Source organism: Halichoerus grypus, chromosome 2 (genome assembly GCF_964656455.1).
Source record: "Halichoerus grypus chromosome 2, mHalGry1.hap1.1, whole genome shotgun sequence".
NCBI lineage: Eukaryota > Metazoa > Chordata > Mammalia > Carnivora > Phocidae > Halichoerus > Halichoerus grypus.
Window position 1 is genome coordinate 146,969,133 of NC_135713.1, and position 12,720 is coordinate 146,981,852.

Genomic DNA, 12,720 nt, shown 5'->3' on the forward strand with positions numbered 1-12,720 from the left:
TATTATTATTATTATTTTTAACTGACAAAATGCCCCTTTGCTGGTGCATCTTTGTTTTGCCTATGGGTGATAATGGGATTTCTGCCATTTACCTGGAGGACTTCCTTGTTCCTAAGAGTATAGGCAAGAGGGTTTAGGAGTGGAGTGAGGACAGTTCCAAACAGAAAGAGACCCTCATTCAACTTTGGAGTCTTGGCAGAACCGAGTCTCATGTAGATGCACATACCTGGACCAAAATAGAGACCCACCACACAGAGATGAGAGGAGCAGGTGGCCAGAGCCTTGTTCCTGCCTTCTGGGGAGTTCATTCGGAGTACAGCAAGGAAGATGAGAACATAGGAAGACAAGATAAGAGATAAGGGCAGCAGCAGAACAACGATGCTTGTTATCACCACTGCCTTCTCATAGGCTGTGATATCCTCACAGACGATCCTAAGCACAGCCATGACTTCACAGAAGAAGAGGGGAATCTCTCTGGGGCTGCAGATATTAAAATGCAAGGTAAAAGCAGTGTGGCCCAGGGAAGTAAGTGCCCCTCCAGCCCAAGACATGGCAATCATCTGTAAGCAAACCTTAGGATTGATGATGACTGGGTATCGGAGAGGATCACATATAGCCACATAACGATCAAAGCACATTAGAGTTATAAGGATGCATTCTGCAATGGCCACAGTCAGGGAGAAGAAAATTTGAGTCCCACAAGCCATGAATGATATGCTCCGCCATCCAGAGAAGAAGTTGGCTGCCATCATGGGGACAATGCTAGAGGTCAAAGTCAAGTCCATTAAGGAGAGCTGACTGAGAAGGAAGTACATGGGGGTGTGGAGATGGGAATACAACCAAATGAGGATCAGAAGAGTGTTGCCAGTGAAGGCAGCCACGTAGATCAGGAGAATGATGGAGACCATGGCTGTGATGTGTTTAAATTCAGGGAAGAAGCCCAGGAGAATGAAATCTGTGGTTTCTGTCTCATTCCCACTCCTCATGGCTCTCTGTAATGATAACAGAAAGATAAGAGATTTATTAAAAATGTCATAGAAATTAAGCAGTTTCTTATTAAAGTTTAAGAACAATGGCAAATATAAAAATACTCATCCATAATCACTTGAATCAGTTCTTACTATTTCTTCTATATTCCTTATCCATGATTTAATGTACTTTTAGAAACCAGAGTATACATATTAAAATGCATTCCATTACTTTATGTATTAGAGGTATTTTCATATATTAAAAGAAACTGGATAATTGTAGGTTTTTTTTTACAATTTTAAAATATGATGAAGAGTTAGTAAGTCACAGTTTCCAATTTCATATTGTCCGATTTTTTCACTGTTTTAGAAAATTATGCTATTTCCATTCTCATCTTTCTAGTGATTTCCTTAGTAATATTTTTGAGGAAAAATTTACACTTATTTCCAGGCCAGATATTATAGACTTTATTTGGCTATGAAAAAAATTGCTAATTTAATTTATAGAAAGATTTATTTTTGTAATTTTAAAACACTTCTACTTTACTCAAGACTTTTGGCTCTGGACATTATAATTTAAGGGAAAAATTGATCATTATGGTTATAGTTTGTGTTATATGCATTTATGATAATTTAAGGTTTTAATCTAATTAGCCTTATTTTCTATCCAGGGAAAACACTTACTGTATTTACATGGTCTATAGTAAATTCAGATTATCATTGAGGGAGAAAGTTTCCTTTCTACGTGATCTTGTAGGGTTCTTACTGTTGTAGAATTCATACTATTCTTAACTACTAGCTACAGCTATTTTGCCATTGATGGGTACAGGGAAAATCTTTAGGGCTCATTTCCCTCAAGATTTAATTTTTTTCCTTTTTAGACTACCTTAGCTATATTTAATCTTCTTCCCTGATACCTATAAAATGCTTTAAATATCTGCACAACTCTTGATGAGTTTATTACAAGAGGGAACACACTCCTTTGTAGGAGACTCATATGACCTTGTTAAAAACCTGACAATGACAGTACAAGAAAGGGAAATTTTATTCATGAAAATAGTTTCCAAAATTATAAAGAAAAGAGCAAATTGACCCTAATGGTGTATTAAAAAAATATAATTACTTGAATTTAATGAAAGGCAAGGCTAGCATCAGAATATTCCTAAAGTTTATTCACCATTTAGAACAGATTAAAGAAAAAATATATATGCCATTTGCATTAATTACAAAAGCTTGATAAAATTTATTATTAAATCATGTTTTAAAAACCATCCTAACAAAATGGTAGTAAAATAAAATACTCTAATATCTTATTCTATTATGTTCTTGAAAAACTGTGACATTCATTTGTTCAGGAAATTCTTGAAAATATCATTTCTAAATTGTTAGGCTACTCCCCTCTTCTGAAACCTGTGTTTATGTGTATGTGTTACAACATTAACAGTGAGATATAAGTTTCCTTTGTTATTTACAGAAAGGACTAAAAAAACCTGTTGCCTATGTCCACCCTTCTCCTTAGAAACAGTGTGTACTAGGTCATAGATTACTTTTCTAACACTTGTATAGATTGATTTCAACTCATTGCTTCCATGCAGATACTTGATTTTGATTTGTTCACCAAAAAGAGTATCCACTTTTAAAGAAATTGTGATAACAAAAATATCCAAGTCTGTTCTCCCTTTACTCATACTAAGAGCCTCAAACTTCTTGTGAAGAACGAGAAGGCCTCTGTGGGTTGGCACTGCCAGAAATAGGCATCTGTCTTTATATATCCAGCTTTTATTACAGCATTCTATGTTGATCGCCTTCAAACCAAGAGATCACATACTGACGTGATCACATACTATAATGTCCAGAGCCAAAAGGCTTGAGTGAAAAGCCTCCTGCCATTGGGTGTTTGATTGACTTGATGAGTTAGCCTGCCTTAGATATGAATGATATGCTCCGCCATCCAGAGAAGAAGCTGGCTGCCTATAGGCATGAGTTAGCCTGTCTTAGATGTGGAGTTTAAGATAATAATAATAATAATAATAATAATAATAATAATAAACGATAATAATAACAATAATAATGGCAAAATTAGCCAGCGTGCATCTCTCTTCCCTGCCTTAAAGGAAGTCTTGGTGCAGTCAGTGGGTTTTATGCCTGAACTAGAGTTATCAGATGGTGAGAAACAGATTTCAGAATGTCCAGATCTTTGAAAATTCTCTAACTTTCCAGAAAAGCAAAGCAGGGCCCTGTGATTTAAGTGCTATCTTACATAACGTCTGATTTCTAGATCAAGTGCTGTTTCCTGAGACTTTTGGGTATCCCCAGGCTTGGTTAGGTTCTATTATAAACTTTCCTTCCAAATTCTATTCATCACAGCCTGGATTGAAACCTAAATTTCATCTTTTTTTGTGTGACTATATGTTTTCATATATATCTTGCCCCTTAAACCACAAGATTTATTTATTTTTTTTTTTTTAAAGATTTTATTTATTTATTTGACAGAGAGATAGAGAGAACAAGCAGGCAGAGAGGCAGGCAGAGGGAGAGGGAGAAGCAGGCTCCCCGGCGAGCAGGGAGCCCGATGCGGGGCTCGATCCCAGGACCCTGGGATCATGACCTGAGCCGAAGGCAGCCGCTCAACCAACTGAGCCACCCAGGCGCCCCTAAACCACAAGATTTATGATGGAAAGGACTGTCTTTGCTAAGTTCTACCTTTTCTTTTTAGGTCTAGCATGTTGCTTTCGGTGAAAATATGAGTTAAATACATAATCAGCTCAGGGCTGGAATCTAGGCATTTGAACACTGGATTTTGTACCTGGACCAAACTAGATGCTTTTAGCACAAACAATCATTTTTCTACTGAAAGGTATTACTTTATTTTGACCTATGATCTTTTATGGGCTTCAAAGCACTTTCCAACATTTTATTTTGTAGGAATATATGGGGGGAGAGTCAGCATTATTATGTTTACTTGATAAATGATATACAGAAAGAACCAGGTCACAGTCAAATAACACTTTCTTATTCCTTGGTAAATTATCTATTTACCAAGATTGAGCCTTACAGATACTATTGACAAATAACCATATAGTTAGCATAAATGGATTTTCACAATCTAGGAAAACTGGGTTACTTCCTTTATTAAGATGCTTACCTTGTAATTTGTGTTCAGTCTTTGAAATTTCTTAGAAAGTATAAAATATTCAAAATTCCTGCTGCCAATTAATTCTGAATATACTGTTAAAGAAGAAAATATAAACTATCTCAGTAGGAAAAACCAGGTAACTGAGTAGGTCTTGATAAGCTGTCTCTTCTCAGCCTGCCCAGTTGTGAGCAGGGCCGAGATCTCCCTAATTCCCCAATGCCATGGGGGTTAGTATGGAATGCCTGGTCAGATCAAAGACTGCAGTTCATGGCAGCCCCACCAGTTTCCCATTAAGGGCGAAGGCACCCAAGTATAGCGTCCTGGAGGAATCCTCTCCCCAGGATATAATTAGAGTTTTTCAAAACTATCTACTAGTACATGCTTTGATTTTTTTTTTTTTTTTTTGGTCAGCACCACTATCATTTTCCCAGAGGTCCAATTTAGAATTTTCTTTGCTTTTTAGTCATTAATCCCATACAACCACGAAGCAAGTTATTGATTTTTCCTTTCTAAGATCTCTTATTTTGTCCTTCCCAGAAATCACACTTTATACCTGTATCCCCTGTCCAGAATTATCCCCTTTACTTTATCTTTTTAGCTAAATTTTCCCTTTTCTTCATGGTCAGATGTCTCACCTCCACAGTAAAGTCTTCCTTTATGTCTATAGTGTATATCTACATAACTTTCCTAGTTAATTATGACATCTCTCTTTTGGTTTATTATCTTCATTATACTGTTACCGACCTTTTAACACTCTCTAACAGTTAACAAGAAGATTTTAAACTATGAAAAGCCTAGGGTTTTGCCTTAGTGTTCCTTTTGTTTCCTTTTCCTGGTAGATTATCTTATTCTTAGTAGGCACTGACTTAACACTACTAATTAAATTAAATTTCATGAAGATCAACAAATGGTATACTATATACTGGGAATTTGAAATGGAAAAAAATAAATTCACTAAAGCTTTTTAAAATGGGGGAAACTGATTTATGAAGAAAGAGATTATGGTATGGGAGATAAATACTGCAATAAAAGTAGGTAGATATAACTATAACAACAAACAAACAAAGGGTTTTGCTTGTCTAGATGAAAGATTGGTGGGAGATCAAAGAATGGTTTCATGGGACTAGTAACATCTGAGTTGGGTCTTAAGGGACAAGTAGCGATGAATGAAAATAAGGAATGATGGAAATTGTAGCATAAATAGCTGTATATGATGTCAATGCAAATGGACTGGCATGGCTTTTATGGGGAAAATTAGTCATCCATATTTCTTCTGGATACAGAAGCTGTGGGGATGGATGAGGAATGGTGTTGGAACATAGACAGAGGAAGGTCAAAATGTACAAGAAGTATAGGGGAGGGGAGTGTGATACAGGCAGTAATCCACTGCACCCCCAATCCCTACCCAGGAAAGAAGCTGCTATAATTAATATAGACAGTGTGAAATAAAGTGATGGTATTAGAATAAGCAACATGTTTAACTGGCCACATTATTGAAGCCAGACTCAGCAAGGGCCTTGAAGAATTAAAGGAAATGTGAGGATATTTTGTATTTGGAGATAGTTTATTTCTTTTTCACACCCTCATTCTCTCTTCCTTCACCCTACAGTCACCTTTGCTGTTGCTAATAATGGCCATATTTGAGTTCTAATCAAGTACTTTTGGCCATCAGATCCTACCAGGCTCCTTTTTATTAAGTTTTCCTCTCACATATGGATCCAGATAGATCCCTGATTCAAAAGAATATCAAACTGCTTCATCAAACTAGATACTTTTAAAATGTTAGTAGTATTTTAAAATAAACTTAGTTTTTGAACAGTTCCAGATTTATAAAGGAGTTGACATTTTGAACAGTTCCAGATTTATAGAGGAGTTGACAAATAGTACAAAATTCTCATAAGTCCTTCATTCAGTTTTCTCTATTGCTAACAACATACATTATTATGGAGCCAACACTGGTTCTTCTGTAAAACTAAGGAACGAATATCTATACATTAATAACTAAATTCTATACTTTATTCATATTTCACTCATTTTGCCTAATGTCCTTCTCCTCTTTCAGATTGCTTTTCAAGAGATCACATTATATTTAGCCAGCATGTCTCCTTAGACCCCTCTGGGCTGTGAGAATCATTCAGTCTTTGTTTTTAATGGCCTTGACAATTTTGAGGAGTGCTGACAGGTATTTTGTAGAATATCCCTCAATCTGTTTTTGTCTGATGTTTTTCTCCTCATTAGACTAAGGTTATAGGTTTGGGGAAAGAAGATTGCAGAGGTAAAGTGCCCTTATAATCATGTCTTGTTAAGGGTACGTGATATCTATGTGACTTATCACTGATGATGTTAATCTTGGTCACTTGGCTGAGGTAGTGTTTGCCAGATTTCTCTACTGTAAAGTTATTCCCCCCTCCCTTTTTATATGTCCTACTCTTTGGAAACAAGGCACTGAGTGCAGTTTACACTCAAGGTAGGAGGCAAGTTAATCTGTACCTTCTTGAGGTGTGGAGTATCTACATAAATTATTTGGAATTATCCTTTTTAAAATTTTTTTTATTACGTTATGTTAGTCACCATACAATACATCATTAGTTTTTTTTAATTTAATTTTATTATGTTATGTGAGTCACCATACAATACATCATTATTTTTTTTAATTTAATTTTATTATGTTATGTGAGTCACCATACAATACATCATTAGTTTTTGATGTAGTGTTCCATGATTCATTGTTTGCATATAACACCCAGTGCTCCATGCCTTACGTGCCCTCCTTAATACCCATCACCAGGCTAACCCATCCCCCCCTCCCCCCTCCCCTCTGAAACCTTCAGTTTGTTTCCCAGAGTCCATAGTCTCTCATGGTTCATCTCTCCCTCTGATTCTGCCCCGCCTTCATTTTTCCCTTCCTCCTCCTAATGTCCTCCATGCTATTCCTTATGTTCCACAAATAAGTGAAACCATGTGATAATTGTCTTTCTCTGTTTGACTTATTTCACTTAACATAATCTTGCAGGAACTTTTTTTTTTCTCCCTCCCTCTCTCCCTTTCTCCTTTTCTTCTCTCTCTCTCTCTTTTTTTTCTTCTTTCTTTCTTTTTCATTCATTTATGTCAGTATGAAGTCACAGACTTTATACTTTGGAAAAATTAATCATATTTTGACTCTCCCTCCCCTGAAAACACCACAAGTGGTATGTGTAGCTCTCAAGTACCTTTTTTTAATTTTAAATTTTAAGATATAAATTTATATGCAGTAATGAGAAATAGCATAGAATGATCCCTTGTTTGCTTCCCACACTTTCCCCCAATTACAATCAGGAATTGATGTGAGCCACTGACCTTATTCACATTTCACCTGTTTTTTTTTTTTTTTATTTGCAATTTTTTCACATGTATAAATTTGTGTGACCAACAACACAGGCAAGATACAGAATGATTCCATCACAGGGATCCATCATATTATTTTTTATAGTAACAGTGATCTCATTTTTTACACCCCTTCCTTAGCCCCTTACCCACTAATCTGCTCTCCATCTCTGTAGTTTTGTTATTTTGATAATATTATATACATTGGATAATATATTATGTAGCCCTTTGATATTTGTTTTGTCTCTTTCAGTATAATTCCTTTGAGATCTATACAAGTTGTGCAATATACCAATCACTCATTTACTTTTATTGCTAAGTAATATTTCATGCTATGGTTGTATCAAAGTTTATTCACCTGTTGAAGGATATTTAGTTTATCTCTAGTTTTGGCCATTATGACTGAATTCACTGTGAGTATATATAGTTGTGTGTGTGTGTGTGTAAATATAAGTATTTATTCTCTAGGATACATGCCCAAGAGTACAATTGTGAGATGATATTTCCAGAATAGTGCAATTGTGAGATATTATTTCCAGAATGGCTATAATATCATTTTATATTCCCAAAACCAATGTATGAGATACCTGAATTCTCTGGAACCTCTCCAGCTTTCGTTGTAATTATTGTTTCTTTTAGTTCTTCTGATAGGTGTGCAGTAATACCTTGTGATTTTAATTTGCATTTCTCTAATGGCTAAAGATGTTGAACACATTTTCATGTGTTTGTTTGCCATATACGTATCTTCTTCAGTAAAATGCCTGCTCATGTCTTTTATTTATTTTCTATTTAGCTGATTACTATTGAATTAAATGTCTATTATATATTTTGGTATAGTCCTTGGTCAGATAGGTAGTTTACACATATTTCCTCCCAGTATGTAACTATGTTTTCACCCTCTTAAAAAGGTCTCTTTTATTGTAGTAAGAACATATAACATAAGATCTACATTCTCAACAAATTTCTAACTGCAAAATACAGTATTGTTAACTATAGACATACTGTTGTATAGCAGATATCTAATTCATCTTGCGTAACTGAAACTTTATACCTGTTGAAGAGCAAACGAAACTTTATACCTGTTGAAGAGCAAACAATTCTGCTGTTTCTGTGAGTTTGACAATTTTAGATATTGCATATAATTGGAATTATAAAGTATTTGTTTTACTGTTGGTGGCTTATTTCACTTAGCATATGTCCTCCAGGTTCATGCATATTGTTACATATCAAAGAATTTCCTTAGTATTTAAAACTAATAATATTCTGGGCGCCTGGGTGGCTCAGTTGGTTGGGCGACTGCCTTCGGCTCAGGTCATGATCCTGGAGTCCCGGGATCGAGTCCCGCATCGGGCTCCCTGCTCACCAGGGAGTCTGCTTCTCCCTCTGACCCTCCCCCCTCTCATGCTCTCTCTCTATCTCATTCTCTCTCTCAAATAAATAAATAAAATCTTTAAAAAAAAATAAAACTAATAATATTCTAATGTATGTATATGACATATTTCCTTTTTCTATTCATCGGCTGAGGGACATTTAGGTCCTTTCTATTTCTTAGCTACTGTGAATAATGCCACCTCCCATGATTATGAGAGTGCATATATTTCTACAAGACCCTAATGTCAAGTTTTTTGGATAAGTACCCAGAAGTGGGATGAGTAATCATACAGGAGTTCTTTTTTCTTTTTTAATTTTTTGAGGAACTTCCATAATGTTTTACATGACAACTGCACCATTTTGCATTCCAACCTACAGTGTACAAGGGTTTCAACTTATTCAAATCCTCACCAAGAGATTATTTCCTGTTGTTATTTTGGATACTGGCCACCTTAACAGGGATGAGGTGATAGCTTGTGGTTTTGATTTCCATTTCCCTGATGATTAGGGATGTTGAGCATCCTTTATATAATTGGTACAATGTCTTCTTGGAGAAATATTTATTCAATCCCTTGGCCATTTTATAATTGGGTTATTTGTGTTTTTTTTATATTGAATGTGGGAGTGTTTTATATATTTGCATATTAATCTCATCAGGTATATCATTTGAACATATTTTCTCCCAATCTTTAGCCTGCCCTTTACTCTGTTGATTGTCTCCTTTTGGTGTAGAAGTTCTTATCTGATGTGATCTTACTTGTCTATTATTATTATTAATTAATTTATTTTATTTTTTGCTTAGTCATACACAAGAAATAATTTCCAAGACAAATGTTATGAAGATTTTCCTTATGTTTTCTTCTAGGGATTTGATATATTTGGGTCTTACAATTAAATCTTTAATCCATTTAGGGTTGACTTTTGTGTATGATGTGAAATAAGGGCCTAATCTCACTCTTTTCCAGTTTTTCCAACGCCATTTATTGAAAATACTTTATTTCTACATTGTGTACCCTTGGGACTCTAGTCACAGATCAGATGACTCTACATGTGTGGGTGTATTTGTGGGCTCTATTCTGTTTCATTGGTCTATATGTTTGTTGGTTTTTTTATTTGTTTGTTTTGTGTTGTTTTGTTTCTTTTATATTTTGTGGGGTTTTTTGCCAGCACCATACTGTAATTTTAATTTACTCTAGTTTTGTAATATATTGCAAAATCAGAAAGTGTAAGTCTAGTTTTATTCTTCCTTCTTTTTTTTTTTAAATTTTATATTGTTATGTTAATCCCCATACATTACATCATTAGTTTTAGATATAGTGTTCCATGATTCATTGTTTGTGCGTAACACCCAGTGCTCCATGCAGAACGTGCCCTCCTCAATACCCATCACCAGGCTAACCCATCCTCCCAACCCCCTCCCCTCTAGAACCCTCAGTTTGTTTTTCAGAGTCCATCCAGCTTGCATTCCCACCAACAGTGTAGGAGGGTTCCCCTTTCTCCGCATCCCCGCCAACATCTGTCATTTCCTGACTTGTTCATTTTAGCCATTCTGACTGGTGTGAGGTGGTATCTCATTGAGGTTTTGATTTGGATTTCCCTGATGCCGAGCGATATTGAACACTTTTTCACGTGTCTGTTGGCCGTTTGGATGTCTTCTTTGGAAAAATGTCTGTTCATGTCTTCTGCCCATTTCTTGATTGGATTCTTTGTTCTTTTGGTGTTGAGTTTGATGAGTTCTTTATAGATTTTGGATACTAGCCCTTTATCTGATATGTCATTTGCAAATATCTTCTCCCATTCTGTCAGTTGTCTTTTGGTTTTGTTGACTGTTTCCTTTGCTTTGCAAAAGCTTTTTATCTTGGTGAAGTCCCAATAGTTCATTTTTGCCCTTGCTTCCCTTGCCTGTGGCGATGTTTCTAGGAAGAAGTTGCTGCGGCTGAGGTCGAAGAGGTTGCTGCCGGTGTTCTCCTTTAGGATTTTGATGGACTCCTGTCTCACATTGAGGTCTTTCAACCATTTGGAGTCTATTTTTGTGTGTGGTGTAAGGAAATGGTCCAGTTTCATTCTTCTGCATGTGGCTGTCCAATTTTCCCAACACCATTTGTTGAAGAGACTGTCTTTTTTCCATTGGACATTCTTTCCTGCTTTGTCAAAGATTAGTTGACCATAGAGTTGAGGGTCCATTTCTGGGCTCTCTATTCTCTTCCATTGATCTATGTGTCTGTTTTTGTGCCAGTACCATACTGTCTTGATGATGACAGCTTTGTAGTAGAGCTGGAAGTCCAGAATTGTGATGCCGCCAGCTTTGCTTTTCTTTTTCAACATTCCTCTGGCTATGCGGGGTCTTTTCTGGTTCCATACAAATTTTAGGATTATTTGTTCCATTTCTTTGAAGAAAGTGGATGGTATTTTGATGGGGATTGCATCGAATGTGTAGATTGCTCTAGGTAGCATTGACATCTTCACAATATTTGTTCTTCCAATCCATGAGCATGGAACATTTTTCCATTTCTTTGTGTCTTCCTCAATTTCTTTCATGAGTATTTTATAGTTTTTTGAGTACAGATCCTTTGCCTCTTTGGTTAGATTTATTCCTAGGTATCTTATGGTTTTGGGTGCAATTGTAAATGGGATCGACTCCTTAATTTCTCTTTCTTCTGACTTGTTGTTGGTGTATAGGAATGCCACTGACTTCTGTGCATTGATTTTATATCCTGCCACTTGACTGAATTCCTGTATGAGTTCTAGCAGTTTTGGGGTGGAGTCTTTGGGATTTTCCACATAAAGTATCATATCATCTGCAAAGAGGGAGAGTTTGACTTCTTCTTTGCCAATTTGGATGCCTTTGATTTCTTTTTGTTGTCTGATTGCTGTGGCTAGGACTTCCAATACTATGTTGAATAGCAGTGGTGATAGTGGACATCCCTGCCGCGTTCCTGACCTTAGGGGGAAAGCTCTCAGTTTCTCCCCATTGAGAATGATATTCGCTGTATGTTTTTCATAGATGGCTTTTATGATATTGAGGTATGTACCCTCTATGCCTATACTCTGAAGAGTTTTGATCAAGAAAGGATGCTGTACTTTGTCAAATGCTTTTTCTGCATCTATTGAGAGGATCATATGATTCTTGTTCTTTCTTTTGTTAATGTATTGTATCACGTTGATTGATTTGCGGATGTTGAACCAATCTTGCAGCCCAGGGATAAATCCCACTTGGTCGTGGTGAATGATCCTTTTAATGTACTGTTGGATCCTATTGGCTAGTATTTTGGTGAGAATTTTTGCATCCATGTTCATCAGGGATATTGGTCTGTAATTCTCCTTTTGGATGGGGTCTTTGTCTGGTTTTGGGATCAAGGTAATGCTGGCCTCATAAAATGAGTTTGGAAGTTTTCCTTCCATTTCTATTTTTTGGAACAGTTTCAGAAGGATAGGTATTAATTCTTCTTGAAATGTTTGGTAGAATTCCCCTGGGAAGCCATCTGGCCCTGGGCTTTTGTGTTTGGGGAGATTTTTGATGACTGCTTCTATTTCCTTAGTGGTTATAGGTCTGTTCAGGTTTTCTATTTCTTCCTGGTTCAGTTTTGGTAGTTGATACATCTCTAGGAATGCATCCATTACTTCCAGGTTATCTAATTTGCTGGCATAGAGTTGCTCATAATATGTTCTTATAATTGTTTGTATTTCTTTGGTGTTGGTTGTGATTTCTCCTCTTTCATTCATGATTTTGTTGATTTGGGTCATTTCTCTTTTCTTTTTGATAAGTCTGGCCAGGGGTTTATCAATCTTGTTAATTCTTTCAAAGAACCAGCTCCTAGTTTCGTTGATCTGTTCTACTGTTCTTTTGGTTTCTATTTCATTGATTTCTGCTCTGATCTTTAT

The 12,720-nt window shown here is 36.1% G+C and overlaps 1 protein-coding gene across 1 annotated transcript; it reads right to left on the minus strand.

Moving 5' to 3' along the window:
• Window positions 1-17: 17 nt before the first annotated feature.
• LOC118540874 (olfactory receptor 2L2-like) lies at window positions 18-986 on the minus strand. Its single transcript, XM_078066350.1, has one exon. The coding sequence runs from the start codon at window positions 984-986 to the stop codon at window positions 18-20; it is 969 nt and encodes a 322-aa protein (XP_077922476.1).
• Between the last annotated feature and the right edge of the window lie 11,734 nt (window positions 987-12,720).